This window comes from Xenopus laevis, chromosome 9_10L (genome assembly GCF_017654675.1).
Source record: "Xenopus laevis strain J_2021 chromosome 9_10L, Xenopus_laevis_v10.1, whole genome shotgun sequence".
Classification (NCBI taxonomy): domain Eukaryota; kingdom Metazoa; phylum Chordata; class Amphibia; order Anura; family Pipidae; genus Xenopus; species Xenopus laevis.
The window spans coordinates 54,754,001-54,776,506 of record NC_054387.1 but is presented as its reverse complement, the minus strand read 5'-3'; the positions used below and the strand labels follow the sequence as shown (position 1 = coordinate 54,776,506).

Sequence of the window (22,506 nt, the reverse complement as noted above, 5' to 3'; positions counted from 1 at the left end):
TGTAAGAGCCCTAAGATAGAGCATTGCACTGGCTGATTTCATTAGGCTTACATTATTATCCCTGCACAGAATGTGGTTCTACCTGTTTGTGCTCCTGCCCTCAATACTGACACCGTGTGCACCTGAGTTAAATGGGGGACAGCGAGAGGCAACGGCACTGCAAGTAATACATGGGGCACAAACAGGTTTGGCTGCATTGTTCTGAAGACAGGGTAGTAATTAATAAAGAATGACAAAGCTTGCCAGGGAACTTTTCCAACAGCAATAGTGCATTTTGGGCTTGATATAAGAATGAGAAGGCAACATACAAGTGCACTGTGATGTATTCCCTTAGTGTTTCTCCGGCATCTGCCTCCTCCTACAGAACTTGTGTTTTATCTGCTTCTCGCTGCTGCTGGGCAGACAATTCCAGTATCATTGCAGCCTCTAAATCACCCTCTAAATAGTGTATAATGTAACTTACGATCAATTGACAGAACATCTGCTTTGGTATATCAAGTAGAAATAGTTTTTCTGACTGCATGTGTAAGTGACTATAGAACAAAATGCTGAGGCACTTGGTGAAAAAGGGTGAATTAGGACACAATTACAGGCAATGTTTCGGCCTTGAGAGACATGGAAAAGGGCAAGATTAAGGCCAAAATATTGCCTGTGATTTTGACCTAATAAATTCACCTTTGCAACAAGGAAGTGCTGCAGTGTTTATCTACTCTAACTTAGCACGGGGGTTGATGCACACCCAATTTGAAGTTGCAAGTGAATGGTGTCTCTACTAGTGCGCGGCACCAATAGCCGCACTGACGTGTGATTCACTGGGCTCAAGTTAATGTGAGTATCGACACCTCCCCAAAGCAGGTGTTAATTCCACGCTTCCTTTTTGTTCATGCACTCTGTACTTGCATGCAATCCATGGGTTGTGGTGCAAGTACCATAGTGAACAAACATGAATCCAGTAATATGTGAAAACACCACAAGCCAACACAGTCTCTGCTGCAACACAACTGTTTTATTAACACAACATGCTTCAAGTCTAACAAGGAATCTTTCTCTTACACTTGAGAAAATTTCACTGGCTTTTAGTCTGGGCACTTGTATGTAGCAGTGCTGGTAAAAAGGTATATAAGGTTGCGCCTGTGTGTAGGTGTGTGTATAGCTGTGCAATTGTGAGAGTCAGAACAGTTATACGCCCATTACTTCCCCGCAGGTCCGGACTGAGAATTAAAATAGGTCCTGGCATTGCAGGTACACAAAGGCCCAATTAGCCCAATAGAGGCCCCCACCAGCCCACTAAATACTGACTTTGTATGGCACTTTATAGCAGCCCCTCTGGCATTTGCCAGAACCCACTGATTGCCAGTCCGGGCCTGCATTCCCAGCATGTATGGAATAATGCTGCACTATATATATATAGATATAGATATATATAAATAGATATAGATATATATATATAGATATATATAGTTATATATATAGATATATATATATATATATAGATAGATATAGATATATAACCAGCATGGGTGTATTATTAGATGGTGTTGCCATAGTTCATTGTGAAAGGTGACATCCAGTTCCCTTTGCTGAATATGCCATGCAGTTACTTTCTGTGCTCATTGATCTGTATCTCGCCCTTAGATGAGGAACTTTGTACTATTAGTATAATACAATGCTCTGGGGCCATAAAATGTACATTGCTGCCGCCCTCTTCCCTATAAGAAAATTACCCACGTGCCTCACTGGGATTTGCTCCTTTTATTACAGAAACAGAAAACATAGGCCTGCAGCCCACAACTGTTAATGAGTCAGGGGCCTCACAACCTGTTGTTATTACAATTTAACAGATGTATGCTCTCTCTGTATCACTTTGTAAGGATCTTCTCAAATTTGTACAGTTGAGAGTATATTAGAGCCTCCACTGTTTAGTTTGCACACTTACACTCACTAACTCTTAATACTTAAGGTACTGCTGCTTGTGTATGTTTTTTTTTGCTTTATTTGGTACCTGGCCCAAGTCACTAAAACGGAAGATATCAAAGTGCTCTTCCCTTTTATCCAAGATCATAGGCAGCACCCCCTTTTTCACCGTTTCTTATTGACTCTGGATTAGACAAACTTAGATGCATGCTGCAGACTGAACTGATTTATGTGCAGCCATAAATAAATTGCTAATAAGCCATGCAGGCTATGTATTTCACATGTGTTCGGTTTTAAAGGGATGAGGTGGCAACCGTTTACAGGGTGCCTGGGAGTGTGTGCGTGTGTTCATAAAGGGTGCCTGGGAGTGTGCACTACAAGGTCTCTGCGTGTGTGCTATGGGTGTCTGGGAGTGTTTGTGTTGTTATAGGGTGCCCGGGAATGTGTGTGCGCACTGTGTTCATAAAGGGTGCACGGGAATGTGTGTGTGCACTACAGGGTGCCTCGGAGTGTGTGCTAGAGGAGAGTCAATTTATCCGTTGTAAAGGAGATCCAGGCAGAGTGAGAGAGATTGAGAGAAGGCCCCTCCCAGACTGTGAATATCCCCTGTGAGTACAATGGGACAGCACAAAGTAAAGACTACTTGGAAGCCAATGAGGAAGTTACAGTTATTTTTGTAACCATGGAAGAGAATGTACCCGAGGCAGCTGCTGTGCCCCAAATTCTAGAGTCAGTGAAGGAGAACCTGTGCTTCACTGGCTTTTTGAGGAAGAGGAAGGATACTATGGTAAGTGGGGTCTACAGTGGAAATCCACTGGTTCTGGGGGTGGGGGGGTGGCAAGCTGAGTCAGTGATAGAAGTGCTCTCAGTTATTAGCTGGGCACTGGCAGTGTGTGGTGCTTTACAGTGGCAACTCAACCCCTAATTCTGTAGGGCAGAAACGGCACAGTGTAGGATTCTGCAATTTTACCCGTACCTGCCCTAACCTCCCTTTTAACTCTCTCCTGTCTGGATTTAGTGTTTTCTTTCTTTAATCCTCACCTGCACAAACCCAGACAGTGACAGTTTTTACTCTCACCTGCTTCTACTGACTGTTTAACCATCACCTGCCCAAACCCAGAATGTGCCCCTCTTCAACTCTGTCTGAATTCAATGTTGTCTTTCTTTAACCCTTGCCTATCCAATAACAGAATGTTTCCTATTTTACTTTCACCTCCTCAACTGATTCTATCTCATTAATTCTCACCTGCCTGACCAACCCAGAATGTGTCCTATTTTTCCATTTTTGCCACTTGTTTTTGGTTGCTGCTCCATTGCCCCATTTGTGTGAATACCACACTCTCAATTTCAGCAGGGACCCATTTTCCTTGTCCTCCTCCCTCTATATATAACATGTTAGATGTGCAGAGAAGCAAGAAAGAGCAACCTGCTTGGGCACTTGTTATATGATCATTCCTTCCACACATCTTTATCCTCACCAGCACCATTTTGTATCCAGACTGTGTATGGCTTTGTTCCCAGGACTTTGCACTCTCTGTCTATAGAGATAACATGTATGTAATTCACATTCTGTATTCCTCTTATACCTACCCAACGCATTCTCTGTAACCTCTCGATAAACTTCCTTTATCATTCCAACTGCTTCTCATTATCTGCAAATTCCTGCCGTGTAGAATGGCCAGGACAGACATTGCACTTTAGTGAAGTGTGTCTCTGTTTAATAAAGGAAAAGTAGGTAAAATATTAAACAGGTTCCCTTTATGTGGCAGGGTAAAGAGCACAAAGAGCGCCTGCCACGCTGTTTCTCTGTTAAACTCGCTTTTTCTCTTTTCTCTCACAGAAATTTACGTGGGCAAAATATTGGTTTAAGCTGCAAAATACAACTCTCTATTTCTATACCAGTCAGGAGGCGCATGAAGTAAGTGCCCAGTGATTGTTGGCGCATTAATTATAAAACAAAATTCACAGGCTTGAGAATTTAGCTTTTGGGACTGTATGTGTGCAAGTCACAATAAAAACCTTGGGGATCCATGCAAATTTAATATGGGGTCACCAGTAATCGTCTCAATCGCCAAGTGCCATTGTCTCCTCCAACTCCTCATTCGCCACATGCCATTCTCTCCTTTATCCCCTCAGTCGCTACATGCCATTCTTTCATCCGTCCCCTTAATCACTATATGCCATTTTTGTTCCAGATCTTCTGCCTTATGAGAATAAAGTCCTAGTGCATAACTTAATTAAGTTAAAGCTTGACACTTAAATAAAGACCAAGAGGCACTAGAGCTATACCTCTTTGAAGGTCAAAATGTGACCTTTGGAACCAGCAGGTAAATTATTATAAGAGAAGATTTATGCCTTAGGGTAGTAATCCCCAATCAGTGGCTCATGGACAATATGTTGTTCACCAACCAATTGGATGTTACTGGGCTTGTTTTTGAATTCCTCGCTTGGATGCGTAAAAAAACAAGTGTATTGCCACAGAACCACCCGTGGGCTGCCATTCCACATAGGGGCTAGCAAATAGCCAGTCACGTCCTTATTTGACACCCCAGGAACTTTTTTTAATGTTGTGTTGCCCCAAACTCTTTTTACATGTGAATGTGGCTCAGGGGTAATAATGGTTGGGGATCCCATTCTCATCCTTAGGGAATGTAGTATTTGCATCTATGTCCCATTGCTTACAAAATGAGGAAGCACTAATGATGACATTATGCCCTGTTAGATACCCATTTTGGCACAAAAGTGAGGAGAAGGAGGAGATTAGTAGCAAATTAAGTTTTGGGAACATTCTATCTCAACAACCATTGAGAGCACCTAGCACATTAGCCTTAATAGAACTGTAATTCCTGTATTGTGCTAGTGATTTCACATTTAGCTTGTGGTGATTTATGATGAGTTGCAACTGTCGGTACCTCTAGCAGTAGTCACTTACTTTATGCATGTGGAACAAAACGCTGGAAGGTAGTGGTTGAAAGACTCATTGCTAAGGGTAGTTACTATCCCACAGGCAAAAAGTTTTCCCCATAGTAAGCCAATTGCCTCATACATTAGTTAGGGCCTGTTGAAAGCCATTATAGCGAGGAAAAAGCAATCTTTAAGTTCTTCACCATTTTACCCAGCAGCTCAGGGTCAATGCTGCCCCCCATGCTGCCACTAGTCAACTTCCCCATGCTTCCCTCCTCACCCCCCACGTTTATCTTTTTTGTGCCCATACAGGGGCGAGGAGGGGCAGATGCAATACTAGAGCCAGAGTTCCTATTTAAGAAATGGAATTTAGGCTTTTTGACACCCCTAGTAACCTGCAGGGCACTGCCACCTGAGGTTCTCGTTTTGCTCATGGCAGGAACACCCTGTGGCAGCGACATGTTCTCCCAAGCAGCTTCCCAGCAATAAATCCATCACTGTATTACAGTGTTAACATAGCTGATCTGGGAAAATATCTATAGAATCAGGTATGTTTGTGTTAAAGAAATATATTTATATTAATATCTGGGAAGTTCAGATACTGTTTCTGTACCTATTCTACATAATGCAACTGAATAAGCTCATGTTATATAGGGGAGTTCTTCTCTCTTCAAAAATATATTCTTCTATTTTTCCAATGTCCTCCTCTTCTATCTCCTTTGCTAGTCACTTCCCTCCTGCTCTGCCCCACTCCAGTACACTCCACTTCTATTTCCCTTTACCTTCTTCAGGTGTCGGTTCACACATATGACCCCCTACAAGTTAATTAAACAGGTCCAAATCACTACAGCCATTTCTATGATCCTGCCAGCATCAAATTACCATGGCCATCAATATAAACTCTAGCAGCATGCTTAATCCACTTCAGTGAGTTGTAGTTATAGCAGTTGAGTGACTCTCAACTGCTATGATATGAACTTCAGCATGATTAAACCACCCTGAAAGTGGTCCTGCTCAATCCCTGTATGTGTTATAGAAGGACAAACCATCTCTATGAACCCATGGGTCCATGGCTAAATTCTACATCCAGCCCTATGAGCTCTTGCTGCAGGACTAACACTCCCTGAACTGTTTCATTGAAATGGATGTATTTTTAAGCAGTATTGTTTTGGAGATGCACCTGCATGCATAGTCCTTTAACATGGGAGGAGCATCGCTTGACATGCTAAGCTTAATTGAAAATATCCCCAAAGCCTGACATGCACTACCCAGCTGTTCCACTTAGCTCTAAGCACTTTACACTGTAGTTTAATAGCCAATCAGTAACTAGATGAATATGACTGCTGTCTGCCCTCTCCTGTGTGAAAGTTGAGCTGTGATTGGCTGCCCACATACCATTGTTCTTCAACCATTTGTACCAAAGGCCACCCCTTTAGACTAGAAGAAAATAAATTTAATTTGAAGCAACGTAGGGGGTTCTTCACAGTCAGGACAGTGAGGTTGTGGAATGCACTGCCGGGTGATATTGTGATGGCTGATTCAGTTAATGCCTTTAAGAATGGCTTGGATGATGTTTTGGACAGACATAATATCGAAGGCTATTGTGATACTAAACTCTATAGTTAGTATAGATATGGGTATATATAATTTATGTGAAAGTCTGGAGGGGTGTGTGTATGGATGCTGGGTTTTCATTTGGAGGGGTTGGACTTGATGGACTTTGTCTTTTTTCAATCCGATTTAACTATGTAACTATGTAACCGGCAGATGAAACACACACATATATATATATTTTTCAGTGGCTACATTTACATTTTCCCATCACAGCTAGTGTCTATTGCAGCTGAAAGCAAATGTTACCAGAAAAATCTGTTTCTCATCACTGGCCAGTGTTGGACTGGCCCAGCGGCAAACTGGGAAAAAACCCGGTGGGCCCTGACCCCAGGTCACATTTCAGATAATAAATCCAGTACCTGTACTAACCATGTTATGCGTGCTCTCTAAAAATCTAGATTTTTAGGTCTCATTGCATTATTTTGCTATTGTTTTGCTCAATGAATGAGGCAATGTGAGCATTTTAAGTGAATATATTTTAGAGATCTTTATTTAAAGAGGAATTAAAGCTACCCTGACAAATTTCGTTTTTGTACCGCTACACAGCCCACTCCCAATGCTGGCCCCAGTTTTACCCACATCACTTCTGTTTCCAGTATCATCTTGGTGATCAGTGAGCAGGCCCATACACACTGGGAGCTCAACTGGGATCTTGGGTTACTGTCAGTGGCGTAACTACCGGGGGAGCAGGGGGTGCGATTGGGCCAGGGCCCGCACCCCCTCAGGGCCCCCCGGCAGTTTTCGCACCACTTGTTCCGGGCGTACGCTGCTGTACATGTTCCAAGTTGAGATAAATTATAGAAATTTAAGTCATATCGGAAAACAGCAGTGGACAGAGCTGGCACAGGATGATGCAGCTGTCGGGGTATTGGGACATGGCATGGCAGCTATTTTGTGCCAAGTCACTTGGAGGATGGCTAGCCGCTGTTCAGAAAAAAAATCTTCTGAAATGGGCCATAACCTCCCAGTTAAGTGTGTTTTCATTAAAGGTCAATAAAGGTATATCTTCATATATGGCATGTTCTGCCAAGTTCTGAGATTTATCCACCCAACAGGGTGTTTAGTTTGCTTCTCATGTTCACAGGAGACTGTTGAAAAAATAGCTTGGTTCTTTGCACAAAATAAGAAAGTCAGCAAAGCATCTCTCTAGAATATCAGAATATCACTCTCTACAGAATACCAAAAGCTAAACTCCTTTAATGTGTTATGCACAATGTACATATTGTCTGAGTGTGTGTCTTTTAGGGGTGACTGTGTGCTGTATTTTAAATATAATTTAAAAAATAAATAAATAAATAAATAAATATATATATATATATATATATATATATATATATATATATATATATATACACACAGTTCAGGCTGTGGTGCACTCCAATCCAGCAGAGTTTTACTGCCTGGGTGCTGTCATATATAGTGCAGATAGTCGTGTTCCAAGGAATGACGCACTCCAGGACTTCATAATGAGATCAAGCAAAGTGAAGTTTATTTGTCAACCTTTCGGTCCAGTCTGGACCTTTCTCAAGACATATATATATCCATAAAATCCACACCATTATTTATAGTATATTAAGTAAATTTATACTTACCGTAATTTACTTTTCCCTTAGTCCCTTAGGCAGCACCATGAGATTTATTTTGCTTTCCCTTACATGTAGGACAAGTGAGAAAAAAAGAGTTAATTCTCCCCACCCATAAATACCAGCTACTCAAAACCCCCTCTAGTGTTTTTTTTTTTTTTTTTATAAGACACACAGACCGATGCTTAAGTATTTTATTAGGGCGGGTAATTTATTGCTGCCTAAGGGACTAAGGGAAAAGTAAATTACGGTAAGTATAAATTTACTTATTCCCTTACGTCCCCTACGGCAGCACCATGAGAGTTAACGAGTAACAAGGGAGGGTATCTTCATATCGCCTTCTGTAGTATGCTACTGCCATAGGAAGCTTCCTGTGAAGCCGAGATGTCTACCCTGTAGTGCTGGATGAAAGTATTTGGATTACTCCAGGTTGCCGCTCTACATATCTGATCCAAGGATACATTGGCTGCCTCTGCCCATGAAGCAGAAATTTTCCTAGTAGAGTGTGCCTTGACAGGAAATGGAGGATTGAGATTATCCTTAATGTAGGCCGTCTGGATAGTCTCTCTAATCCAACGTGCTAATGACGGTTTCGAGCTCTTTAGCCCCTTATTTCTTCCGCAAAAACTGATGAATAGACTTTCAGATAATCTAAATTCTTCTGTACTCCTTAGGTAGGCTTTCAGAATTCTGCCTACATCCAAAAGGACCAGTTGAGAGCTGTGGCCTTGGGCTTCCTGAACGTTTGGTAGAACAATCTCCTGATTGATATTATATGTATTGACAACCTTAGGTCTGAAATTAGGAAGGGTTCTCAAGACAACACGGTCTGGAAGGAATGTCAAGTAAGGCTCCTTTATTGATAAAGCCTGGATTTCCCCAACTCTTCTAGCTGAAGTAATGGCTACTAAAAATAAAGTCTTGAAAGATAGACACTTAATGGAGATATTTTCCAGAGGTTCATAAGGTGCTTCACATAATTTCTTCAACACCCGAGGTAGGTCCCAAGTAGGAGAGGATTGAATGAGTCTAGGCCTGATCTTTGAAATAGCCTTGACAAATCTTTTAAGAAGCGGTAGAGTGGACAAAGATCTATTTTGGAGAGCAGATAAAGCCGAGATCTGCGCTTTGATAGTATTTACCGATAACCCTTTATCAAAACCTTCTTGAAGAAATTTTAACAACACCGGCACAGAAGGTTGAGTCTCCGAAATCTGTTTCCTCTTGCACCAGTCTCTGAATCTTTTCCAGACTCTAGAATAGGACTTGATAGTAGAAGCTTTTCTGGATTGAATCAGTATGTCTACTACTTCTTTAGAGAGTCCCTCCGACTCTAAAATGGACCTGTCAGTCTCCAAGCTGTCATCTTCAATCTCGCAAGATGCTGATATGCCAGAGGCCCCTGGGTCAATAGCTTCGGAAAGTGCGGGAGAATCCAATACTGTCCTCTGGACATTCTCATTAACAGAGAGAACCAACTCCTCCGAGGCCAAAATGGGGTTAAGAGAATTGTCTGCACTCTCTCCAATCTGATCTTCTGTAAAACCTTGGGAATCATAGGTATTGGGGGAAAGATGTAAACTAGTTGGAATTTCCACCTGATTGACATGGCGTCTATATAATCCGGACGATCTAGTCTGTTTAAGGAGCAAAACCTCTGTGTTTTGCGATTCTTCCTGTTGGCCATGAGATCTATCTCTGGCATTCCCCATCGATCTGTAATTCTCCAGAATATGTGTTGATCTAGGGACCATTCCCCTGGAGCAATCTTTTTCCGGCTGAGATGATCCGCTATGAAATTCTCCTTTCCTTTTATATGCACCGCCATCAGACGAGGACTGTGTCTCTCTGTCCAATTCAAGATCTTGAATAGCTCCTGATTCAACAAGGGAACTCTGGTCCCCCCCTGCTTGTTCAAGTAAGCCACTGTGGTGGAATTGTCTGAAAGAATCTTTATGCTTTTGCCTTTTAGTTGTCTTTGGAAACTCATAATGGCTTTGTAGACCGCTCTCAATTCCCTGAAATTTGAGGACATGGAGCTTTCCATTGGATCCCAAATGCCCTGTGCCGTTAGATGGCTCAGATGGGCTCCCCATCCCCATTGAGAGGCATCCGTAGTTAGCACTATCCATTCCGGCTGTTGAAAAGATAGACCCTGTACTAGGTGATTCTCCTGAAGCCACCATTCCAACCTGGATCGTGTCTCTGCGCTGAGACATATCTTCATATCTATGGAGGAAACTTTCCGATTCCAACTCATAAGTATCTCTGTTTGTAAAGGTCTCATGTGTAACTTCGCCCAAGCGACAGCCTCTATTGATGCCGTCATGAGACCTAGGACTCTCATTAAGCCTCTGATTGTCGAAAGAGGGTTTCTGATTATCTCTTGAACAGCTTCCCTCAAACTGTAAATCTTGTCCTGGGGAAGATATAACTTCATTTCCGCAGATTTGATGATGAGTCCCAAAAATTTTATTGCTCTGGATGGTTCTAGGGTTGATTTGTCCCAATTTATTATCCATCCTAGATACTGAAGCAGCTCGATGGTTCTGTTTAAATGTTTCTTTAACAGCGCTGCTGACACTGCTGTAATCAGCCAGTCGTCTAGATAAGGTATAAGAGTTATCCCTTCTTCTCTTAGAACCGCTGCTATCGAGGTCACAACCTTGGTGAACACCCGAGGTGCCGTTGTTATCCCAAAAGGAAGAACTCTGAACTGATAATGGTGCAGAACTCCTTTGATGAACACAGCAATCCGAAGAAATTTCTTGTGAGCATGAAAAATTGGAATATGCAGATAAGCATCTTTGAGATCCAAAGAAGCCATATAGTCGCCTCTGTCTAGTATGTTTATCACCGACCTGATGGTTTCCATACGAAAAGTCTTCTTGTGGATGAACTGATTTACTTGTCTTAAGTCTACAATCGTTCTGAAAGTCCCATTTGGCTTGGGGACTAAAAAGACCTTTGAATAGGTTCCTCGATGAATCTCCAGTGGAGGCACTGGTTCGAGAACTCTGGCTGAAACAAATTCTGTGATGGCCTGCTCGAGAGCCAGCTGTTTGTTTGGAGAATTTAAGGGAGTAAGAATAAACCTCTGAGGAGGTAGACTCAGAAATTCTATTCTGTAGCCTTCTGCAATTAATTGGAGTATCCATGCGTCTGCAATGGTTTCTTTCCATTCTGGAAAGAAAAAAATTAATCTGCCCCCTACCGGCAGTAAACTTCTGGCGTCAGAAAGATGGCCTTTTCTTTGGTGGGAAGGTTTTCCCAAATCCTCTCTCACCTCTGGAAGAATTGAATGCTCTATTGGGCCGAAAGGAATTTGTATCGTTCCTTCTTCTGTCTCTTTGAAAGTAGTTATCTCTTTTAGGTGATGTTCTTCTATTCCGGAAAAAGGAATTTTTGCTCCTATTTGATTGGTTTTCCTGAGGAAGACGCTTATTCTTAGAGCCTGACAAAGATTCCAAAAGTTTATCCAGCTCTGATCCAAAGAGACGACCTGGTTCAAATGCCATGGCACATAAGCTGTTTTTGGATACTGAATCAGCTGACCAGGTTCTTAGCCATAAAGCTCTTCTGGATGCTGTAGATAAAGCCATAGTTTTCGCAGCTAGCTTAATACTTTCAATGGATGAATCACACAAGAACTCAACTGCCATATTGACCTTTTCCAGGGATTCCAGAAGCTCCACACGGGATATGTTGTTGTTGATATCCTCCGTGAATTGTTTGAGCCAATGCCTGGTTGATCTAGCCACTGCCGAGGCAGCCAAGGCTGGCTTACAAATAGCTGTACCCGTATTATAAACTCTTTTAAGTAAGGACTCCATCTTGCGATCCATAGGATCCTTTAATCCTGAACCATCTTCCACAGGAATGAGTGTTTTATTAGACAGTCTGGCAATGGCTACATCTACTTTCGGAGGAGTCCCCCAGGACTGTATCTCCTCTTCCTGAATGGGAAACAAAAGCTTTTGTCTTTTTGTTATAGACGGAGGCTTTTCAGGATTTTTCCACTCTCTAGTCATTAAATCTTTCATGACTGGGTGAACCGGAAAATTTTTAGATTTCTTAGCTACCTGAGAAGTGGTTGCCTGCGAATCCTCGCTTTCCAGAGATTCCATCGTTAACCTTACTCTCCTGATCAATTTCGCAGTGCTTTCCACCGGAAACAAGGCTAAGATTTCTTCCTCATCCGAGGATGAATCCTGAGTTGATCCGTCTAAAGATATAGGATTAACTATTGTAGGAGAATTCACAATATCATCCGCAATAGGGACTGGGCCAGGTTGCAACTGGTTAAACATATCCTTCATAGTTGATTTTATAAACTCCTTAATCCACGAAGAAGAAGCTTCAGGAAGTGCTTCAACATCCTTGTGAGCCAGATAGGACAGACAGTCCTTACAAAACCTTTTCCCATAGTCATCTGGGAGAAGTGTGTCACATGCTCTACACTGCAGATGCTTTGACTTCCTGTGTCTTTTGACAGGTGGTGGCTCTAGGGTAGACATCTGAAAAAACATGAAAATTTACACATAGATTATAAAGGAATCTTAGGTAAAAAGCATGCCCATAGAGTACCTTGTACCTTAGTGCTGAATAAGGAGGCTGCAACCCAGGCAGCAACGTCTAAGCAGCAGGCTGATCACACTCCTATACAAGGGGAGCGTCTGAACACAGCGTGATTAGCTTTAAAGATCCTCTGGTGCGAACTTCAGCACACCTGATCCGCATCATCAGTGTAAACATCTCTTAACCAATCACGTCAACTCTAAGTTGCGTGTCATAGGTTATCGTCGCCATCTTGTTTATGGGCAACCCTCGGCTGCACAGTCTATTGCGGCGACGGTAAAACCTAAGAGGCCACTCGCACCTCCGACTGAAAGACCTCTTGGTAATGCAGTCTGCGGTCTTCAAGTCCCCTAGGGACCTGGCATCTTTAATCTAGGAAAAAACCAGAAAGAACGTTAATATGGCATCCACCTTTACGCGGATAATACACTCACCTGCCTACGAAGGTAGGACAAAAAAACACTAAAGGGGGTTTTGAGTAGCTGGTATTTATGGGTGGGGAGAATTAACTCTTTTTTTCTCACTTGTCCTACATGTAAGGGAAAGCAAAATAAATCTCATGGTGCTGCCGTAGGGGACGTAAGGGAATACATAATTTTGGTTCCATTTGTAAATATGTCCTTATATGGCACTGGATGGATATGAACGCTCTGTTTGTTTCTTTTTCAGTCATCCCTGAGAGGCCAGTATTACATGGGCAGTGTAAGTATTTCCGAACTGATGCAATGGGGCTTCCCCAGTTTCCTATCTCATAATATAAGGTAACCCTGGGCAGGTAGATACTGGGGGAAAAAATAGGGAAAAAGCAGCAAATAAGCAGCAAATCTCCATGTAAAGAATAATACTTCTCCATGAGACAACGTGCCATACTGATGGACAAGGACAAGGTCTGGGCACCTGCAGCTCTCTAGATGTTGGTGTAAATTATTCCTAAGGGCTCTTACATATGGTCACTAGATTCATGCCTTTCACAAGCATATATTTAATAGTTCTTGAGTACACTGTAAATGTATAAAACGAGTAATACCCATGAGCCATTGCTCTTTTATACAAATCAACAGTTTGTAAGCATTTGCCATAGGTTCTGATTGATCTTGACGTTGCTAATGCATAATAATAATAATAATTTAGATTCATTCTCCCTGCATTCTCTGCATTTTAAAATAATGGCTGACACCCTAAGGTAGCCAATTGTTCCCTTTGTGGATATCTCCCTTTTCATTGTTATCAGGTGCAGTCTGTACGGAGAGTCTCAGTCACAGATGTGGAATATCCTTTTGAGATTGTCATGAAAACAGGGAAAAGGAAAATTCTGGTGAGTCAGTCCCTAATGCCCGACTGGTACACAGAATGGCTGCAATAGAATAGAAATATATTCTAACGCATAGTAATAACCTCTACGTGTTTGTTTCTCTTTCTATTGCTGCCTGTCCCCCTTCCTCTGGATCCTGCCCCACATGCCAATAGACATAGTGATGTCATATAGACAGACAAGACAACGGCTGCTGGTTATACTATCAACAAGAAACACACATTGTTACCAGCTGTGATGGTCAAGTCAATTCAAAAAAGATTTATTGTCATCTCTGCTGCATACAGAAAGTATAAAACGAGACGAAATTACATATTTTCCCCTCCCTGCTCCCCAACCATACACACACACCTAATTACCACACCCAGTTACTTACTACTCCCCACACAATAGATATAACCTTATGTGAACACATACTTCAATAAACACAATATTCTGCAATGAACCCTATACAGCAAAGAATAAATAGTATGCAGAAAAGAAAAACAATCTTCAGTTTTATACGATAATATGGTATCCACTCTTCAAAAAACTTGTGCAAAAAAAAAAAAAAAAGCTATTCACATAGTGTATATTCCTGTGTAAAATAGAATTACACACCATTCCTAAACCACTATCCAGTAAAGTGCATATTATACTTAGACTATAACCAATAAAATAAGGTGCATATTATATTTAGACTATAACCAATAAAGTAAGATGCATATTATACACCACCCAGTAAAAATGCATATAACACTTAGACCATAACAGTAAAGTGCATATTCTACACCAACCAGGAAAGGACATATTATACTTAAAACCATACAGCATGTGCAATAACCAGATTCCTCTCACAACCAGTGTCGGACTGGCCCACAGGGATACCAGGAAAACTCCCGGTGGGCCCAGGTGTCAGTGGGCTCTCATGCTGCTAAACATTTGGCCTATTTCATGGCCATTCTTTATTTCTATGAGAACATAAAGGTTAAATAGATGGAATAAAAGATTATAGTATTATAGTATGTAAAGAAAAGAGACTAGGAGAATAGAGGTTGAGTGAGGAGAGGAAAAATAATAGTACTGAGAGTTGGCCCATGGTCTAAGGTTATTGGGTGGGGCCCTGGTGTCCCAGTCTGACACTGCTCACAACCATCTCCTTTCCTTTTTGTGTCCTCTTTATCTATCTAAACTAAGGAGGACCAGGGTTGAAGAAAGTGTATTATGACTTGAATTTCTATATAAACCCAATTATTTCACAAAAAACAGATAAAAGACAATTTCAAATACAAGTTAAATAGCAGTTTAAATAACATCATCACCCCAGAATTAGAAGAGTACTTATTCATTCAATAGTCTCGCAGCACAGGGTAATAAACTGCTACAGAACCTAACAGTACGAGCACGAATGCTACAATACCTTCTGACAGATGGCAGGAGATCAAAAAACTTCCAAAGAGAATGTGATAGGTCTGCTGCTATACTGGCTAACTTGCTAACACATCGTTTGTTAAAAACACCTTGAATTGATGGTAAAGTCTCACCAATGATCTCACCTGCCATTTTCCCAATCTTTCTATACCACACCTTAATGGAATTTGTCAATACACTCTCAACTCACGTGCGTCTTCTAGAGATCAACCCTTTCCTAGCTGCTGCTACTGTATGTATAGCAACTTCCATTCATTTGGTAATTTTATACAAGAGTTTAACAGATAAGACCTTAATTCCTGCCACAAAGCAGAATGTGCCTTTCAGCATGTAGATAAAATTAGTACTAGTCTTGGCAAAAGGTAAAACCTAGAAATTCTTATACTGTACTTCTCTCATAAGTTACTATCCCCCATATGTAATAAAAGGCACTAAGTTTGCCCAGTAGCAGTAACCCGTAGCAACCAATTAGATGTTTGCTTTTAAACAGGTGACCGGTAAAATGTTGCTAAGAGTTACTGCTCCTGGGCAAACTTAGTGATTCTTTTTATTACACATAACCTTTAAAGAATAGGACACCATGAGCCCTGTTTTATGCAGCTACAAGTAGGTCAGAGGGAATTCAAATATGGGTAACCATAAAGATGGTGGCAGTTAGGCAAAATGGCATCAGTCACCTTTTATGAGCGATGCCCTTCAGTTGTTTAACTCCGAGCACCCACCGACTCACAGCTGAAGGGTCATAGGTTACGTGGCCCATTCCTGGGATGGTTCATCCCAGGAATTTTCATTCCTGTATTTTGTTTAAATGGGGAACTATCGTGAAAAATTAAAATTTTATATAATCTTCATCATACTGAAATAAGAAACTAAATACAATCAATTAAAAAATCAGCATTGTTTCACAATATGCCACATTATAATCACATTTACATTCACTATTCCTCTCTCAGCATCTGTTTCTCTTCATTCTGTCTTCAAGCAGCAGTTGGGCGTCAGATGAATGATCCAATATATCTTATGGGGGGGGGCTCCCTTTTCTAGCAGATGAATTAGAGCTCACTCTGAGCTGACTGAAAAACTGATTCCAGTACAAACTAAATCTAACAAAATAACTGCCTTCTGCCCAAATTCTGCATGTAGAGAGACATGTGTCTGGTGATTTTAATAGAGTGAGCTCTAATACATCTTCTAGGCAAAAGCAGCCCCTCTATAAAATATATTGGATCTAACTGTCACCCAACAGACACCCAACTCCTGAATGAAGAGAAACCGATGCTGAGAGAGGAATAGTGAAGATAAACTTGATTATTTTAAAAACTGTACACTGTGATTGTATTTAGAAAGTTTCTTATTTTAGTGTGATGAAGCTAATGTAAATTTTCACAATAGTTACCCTTTTTAAGTTTCTATTGTCTGGCCTAGTGTCTTGTCACTGCTTCAATTCACCTAAGATTTGCACTTCTGAACTTTCTTCAGGCTGCTGACACAGCTGATTTGCGTGATGTGTGGATGGAGTTTCTGTGGAAATCGATGCAGTTACCAGGGCCGGGCAGACTTAATTCCTCTTGCACATGGTAGGAATCTGTATCCACACTGATCCATTAGTGTGTGTGTGTAAGATATAAGCTGGCCATAGACGCAAAGATCCGATCGTACGAATCAACGTACGATCGGACTTTCCCATCTCCCAACCCTCCACTAACCATTCAGATCAAAGTCTTACCATTCCGATCAAATAAAGTAGTAAAAGAACAGATCAGCCGATGTTCAGCCCCTGACAGCAATCGTACGATAGTTATGTCTGACAAAGCTAGTGACAGTCTCCCACTGAAAATCGTACGATCGGCAATACATGCAGAGATATTATTGGCAGGCAACAGGAATTCTCTAACCTGTCCGATTGACCAAACGACCGATCTCTGACGGACGAAAAATGTCGAGACTCTCCACACATGATTCGAAAATCGTACGAATCCACGATTCGTATGATCGGATCGTTGCATCTATGGCCAGCTTAAGTATACAGCAGGAGTCTCCTCCACTCTACATTTTAGGGTGGTGACACACTCTAAGATTCTGGGGAGATTAGTCGCCCAGCAACAAATTGCCTCTTCTTTGGGCGAATAATCTCCCCTAAATGCCTTCCCGCTGGCTAGAATGTAAATTGCCGCCGCAAGCTCCAAGCATTTTGGAAAGAGATTGTAGAGGAATGTATGGAGGTTTCCTCTATTCTTATACTTCTGGACCCTATACCTATTCTGCTTAATTATGTGCAAAGTATAACCCCTACACGTAAAATTAGAATTCTCCTATCAGCTTAATTTATTTATTCTAAAAAATTAATAGCTATTAACTGGAAGGATTCCGCAGCGCCCACAAAAAAGCAATGGATCACTATGGTAAATAACAATATTCCCATGTACAAATTAACGAGGTTGTCCGGCTAAGTTTGATGCTATATGGAATGATTGGGTGGACAAACACCTCCCCTAAAAGTAGGGAGATGAGTAGCTTCAAATGGAGATAACCCCGGAGTATAGAATGGAGCTTTCAATATTTCTATGAGATTTTCATGGGAAAAGATGGTAATATACCTCTCGGTTTAGGCTATGGTTGGCTGCCAGTTAGGGTTAGGTTGGGGGAAAAACATGAGGGATGTTGAGTGCATATACAGGTGAATAAACAATGTATGTAAGTTCATGGCTTAAGGTGAAATCCGGCTGATGCATTGACAAGTTACACCAGAGTTACTTTTTTCAATGCATAACCATCTCAAGCTCTGAAATTTGTAAAATGACTGTCGATGATTGAAGGACACTGATATTTGAATATGTTACTGTTTATTGAGCATGAATACTGTTGTATATGCAATGGGAAAATTTCAGTAAAAATAATTGTTAAAAAAAAAAAAAAAAAGAATGTAAATTGCCAGCGGGATGGCACTCAGAACAATTCGTTTTCCGAAGTTGCCTCACAAGGAAACCACGGACAACTTTGTAAATGAAACGCTCTGAGTGCCATCCTGCTGACGATTTACATTCTAGCCGGCGGGAAGGCATTTAGCGGAGATTAGTCGTTCGAAGAAGAGGCGATTTGTCGCTGGCCGACTAATCTCCCTAGAATCTTAGTGTGAGTCACCACCCTTAGGAATCACTGGTAAGGAGGATATGCAGCAGGTATGGTTATAAGCACTTCCTATGATCCTCCATTGATCTAATTTTCCTTCAGGTTCGATATACCCAGCCTATTGGAAAGAGCAAGTTCGACATCGGGTGAGGGATTACAGGAGGAATTGAGACCAGACAGCACTCTGTGTGATGATGTCTTTGACGAATCCCCACTTCTCCTTCATTCTGCTGATAAGGGGGGACCATGCAGTAATTCTAAGGACACATGTAATAAAGCACAATTGCCTTCTGCCACTGATATAAAGGACCAGAACTGTAATATAAAGCTGTCCCATTCTTCAGATTACTGTCCTATGTCCAGTCTTTTTACACTTGACTGCAGAGAAGTCTTTAACACAGAACAGATGTTAAATCCTAGTGAACACAAGGGAATTTACAGCAGCTCACAGCCTCCTTATCCCAGAGATGAAGAGGTAACTGCACAGCAGTACTTTTTAGGTAAGTACAGAGATGAAACGGAGATCAGCATGGTTACATGTATCTGTGTCTAAAGTTACAACCAGCTGTGAGACTGTGGAGCACAGAGGATGCTCAGATTAATAGATAAATAGGCCCTGATTGCTCACACACATACACACATACACACACCCATCCCCATGACAAAGCCACAATAATTCAATTCTACACACTGCCTATTGTCAAAACAGCCTTTTTGTCTCCCCAGAAAGTGACAGTGATTCAGACAATGCTTACGATGTGCCAAGACCAGTTGGTGGAAAGATACAGGAAAAAGGTAAGTGCCTTACAGAGTGGGCTATAGAAGAGAGAGCACATAAACACTTTTACAAATTCATTGCTACACTATGAATATCCAGGTCCTACCTTGTATTCCCACAGTGATAGATATGAACCATATTTGCCCTGGTCAGTGCCCTTGATGTTAGTGGTTGGTCTCTCTCTCCTCACTAATCCATTTGCTCCATTAAATATTATAATATTTGGTCTTTGTACCCAGAGATTTTACATTACACTTCTGATGGGCCTGAGCTTATCTGTTAGTATTCCTGGGTGGGCCTAAGCCTGGAGTGCTGGAAATATGCAACGTGGGGGGGGCAATTGTAGGAGCTGAAGCAGATACCATGTTTTTATGGTTTCATTGTCCGCTTTCATCCTAAGGGCTCTTACACACGGGTGTTCCGACCTGCGCTCCCCTGCGTTCCGTTTTTTGGCGTTCAGCCGCAGGGGAGCGCAGGAATAGACGCAAGTCATTATTTGAAATGGGGCTGTACTCACTCAGGCGCGTGTAGGCGCCGAACGCAGGTTCAGACGCAACATGCTGCATTTTTCCTGCGTTCGGCGCCTACACGCGCCTGAGTGAGTACAGCCCCATTTCAAATAATGACTTGCGTCTATTCCTGTGCTCCTCTGCGGCTGAACGCCAAAAAACGGAACGCAGGGGAGCGCAGGTCGGAACGCCCGTGTGTAAGAGCCCTAAAAAGGGCTTTCCTTTTTATTTACTCATTATGCTAAACTGCACAAAGCCTGAGTTGCCGGAGCACTAGCACTTATCTAGTTGTAACACCAGCAAGTGTGTTTTTAAAAAAAAAAAAAAAAAATTGTAATAACAGGCAGCTGTTATCTTGTGTAAGGGAGCTGCTATCTGGTTATCTTCCCATTGTTCTTCTGATAGGCTGATGGGGGAGAAAGGGAGGGGGTGATATCACTCCAACTTGCAGTACAGCAGTTAGGAGTGAATGAAGTTTATCAGAGCACAAGTCACATGACTGGGGGCAGCTGGGAAACTGACAATATGCCTAGCCCCATGTAAGATTTCAAAATTAAATATAAAAAAATCTGTTTGCTCTTTTGACAAACAAATTTCAGTGCAGAATTCTGCTGAAGCAGCACTATTAACTGATGCATTCTGGAAAAAAACATTTTTTTCACATGACCGTATCAGGTTATTACAACATCCAATACCTCCTACATACACTTTTGGCTAAACAGTTCATTTGAGCATAATTGCATTGTGTGGCAAACAGTAACATTGGAGGTTAGGTTAAACCAAATGTTATTGTTTGTACAACTCCTTGTGTTCTACCTGCAATAAAAATTAATTTCCCAAGAACATTCTGTCAGAATATGGCCCCTGTCCTCCATTTAACCCAAGGCAAGAGAAGCATCTGTTGGATTAGTGGTTTTAATTACATTTCTATTTCTAGGAACCAACTCCTGCACAAAAATTGAAAACTGAATGGATTTGACTAAAACAAGCTGGAATGTCTGAGTAAGTACAGATTGTTGTGCCTATTACTTGTTCCCTGAAACTTTCTCTGTCTCCCAGAATCCCCTAGTTACATTTTTCTCATTTACTGGCCTGTCAGGGTAACATAAACACGGCTCCATGACCCCAGAGCTTTCTAGTTACTCCCTTAATAATCAACCTGTTTGCTGAGCCAGGGACGAGTGATCTTCTTATGACTAAATAATTAACCTGTAAACGGGAAGCTAAAATCCAGTCTATAACTTCAATTCATATTGTTTATTTTTAGGCTCCAGGAATGCTGCCAGTGGAATCACAGATTATTCCTATTTTCTGGTGCCACACATTTCTCAGAAAATCCATGGTGAATTTACAATCAACACCCACCCCCCTTCCCCTATAAAAAGCATATAATAAATGCTATATATTTAGTACACTTCATGCTACAGGTACAGGGAAATCATTGGACACTCTTCTCACTGCAGATTCTTCCAGGCCACCCATACATTCACAGTGGTAATATAACTGTTACCAGAAATACCTAGTAGGCTCGGAATCACAATCTGTTGGTTCTGGCAAATGCCAGAGGGGCTGCTGTAAGTTGCCATAGACAGTCACTATTTAGTGGGCTGGTGGGGGCTTTTTGGGCCTCTGTGTACTTGGATTGCCAGGGCCTTAAAACCAAGTAGCATTTAGGGTTGCCACCTTTTCCGGAGAAAAATACCGGCCTTCCTATATATTTATCTTTTTTTCCCTATTAATTACATTGGGATCAGCCATCATTTTTACCGGCCATGCCGCAACCCTAGTAGCATTCCCGTGAGGATGAACATTATTATAGCCTCATAACCATTAGTCTAACCCTTACAGCCTGGTGTGTGGTCTAGTTATTGAAGTGCCAATATTGGCACACACACACACACACACATATAGCGCCTGGTTCAGATTTGGGTTATTCCCATTTTTCCCTGTTGACTTGAACTGAGCTCTCTCTCCCAGTACCTAATGACAGCGTGTTTCATGGGATGCTGGGATGTCTAGCTTCACTGAGCCCAGGATTGAGATTTGTGCAGAAGAATCATTAGTCTAACCCTTATGGCCCAGTGCATGATCATGATATTTACGGTAAAGGAGAAATACTGACACATGATATAGCACCTATATGAGCTTTTTTCATACTCCGCACCCAATGACAAAATGTTTAATGGAATGCACCTATGTGTAGTTCTACTGAGCTTTGTACAAAGGAATAAGTGGCTTCAGCGCCCCTTAAGACCTAACAATAGCATAGTAATGAGGTTACATCCAGTTTTATAGGCTAAGGGACCTTTTGTAACTACACATATAATAAAATGTTACTGCACAAAATGGCATTTAAGCATTTTGCAGGCAGTGACTGTGTTTCTATAATAAATGTAAACATGGTCTTTTGAAAGTCCTGTAATGTGCCTATTTCTGTCAGGCTTTTATGCTTTTACCCTGGTCACATGGTCACAACAGCACAAGAACAAGGCTTCATTTCAATGAGTTTCTCTCTCTCTCTCTCTCTCTCTCTCTCTCTCTCTCTCTCTCTCTCTCTCTCTCTCTGCTCCCCCTCCTCCTAGTCATTTGGATGAAATTTCCCCCACCATCATGAACTACCACTGGCTAAATGAATCTAGTTTCCTCACAGTATAGTCAGGTGTTCTGATTCTACATGTGCAAACAGGAGCAGGAAGCACTGGGAATCAGAGTTCTCACTCAGGGTGAGGTTCAGATTTTTCACCCGAAAACTTCTCCCATTGACTTATATGCAAC

At 41.6% G+C, this 22,506-nt stretch overlaps 1 protein-coding gene across 2 annotated transcripts; it reads left to right on the top strand.

Moving 5' to 3' along the window:
• The first annotated feature begins 2,270 nt into the window (after positions 1-2,270).
• Positions 2,271-22,144, top strand: LOC108701219. Of its 2 annotated transcripts, XM_018235554.2 has the most exons (9): positions 2,275-2,701; positions 3,755-3,832; positions 13,263-13,295; positions 13,825-13,908; positions 16,795-16,892; positions 18,547-18,944; positions 19,171-19,239; positions 20,669-20,733; positions 20,999-22,144. In XM_018235554.2, exons 1-8 carry the CDS (start codon positions 2,597-2,599, stop codon positions 20,698-20,700), a joined length of 897 nt encoding a protein of 298 aa, XP_018091043.1. In that variant the 5' UTR covers positions 2,275-2,596; the 3' UTR covers positions 20,701-20,733; positions 20,999-22,144. The 2 variants fall into 2 exon arrangements, with proteins under 2 accessions (XP_041432347.1, XP_018091043.1); XM_041576413.1 differs by lacking the exon at positions 3,755-3,832 and having other exon boundaries at positions 2,271-2,701.
• Positions 22,145-22,506: the final 362 nt, after the last annotated feature.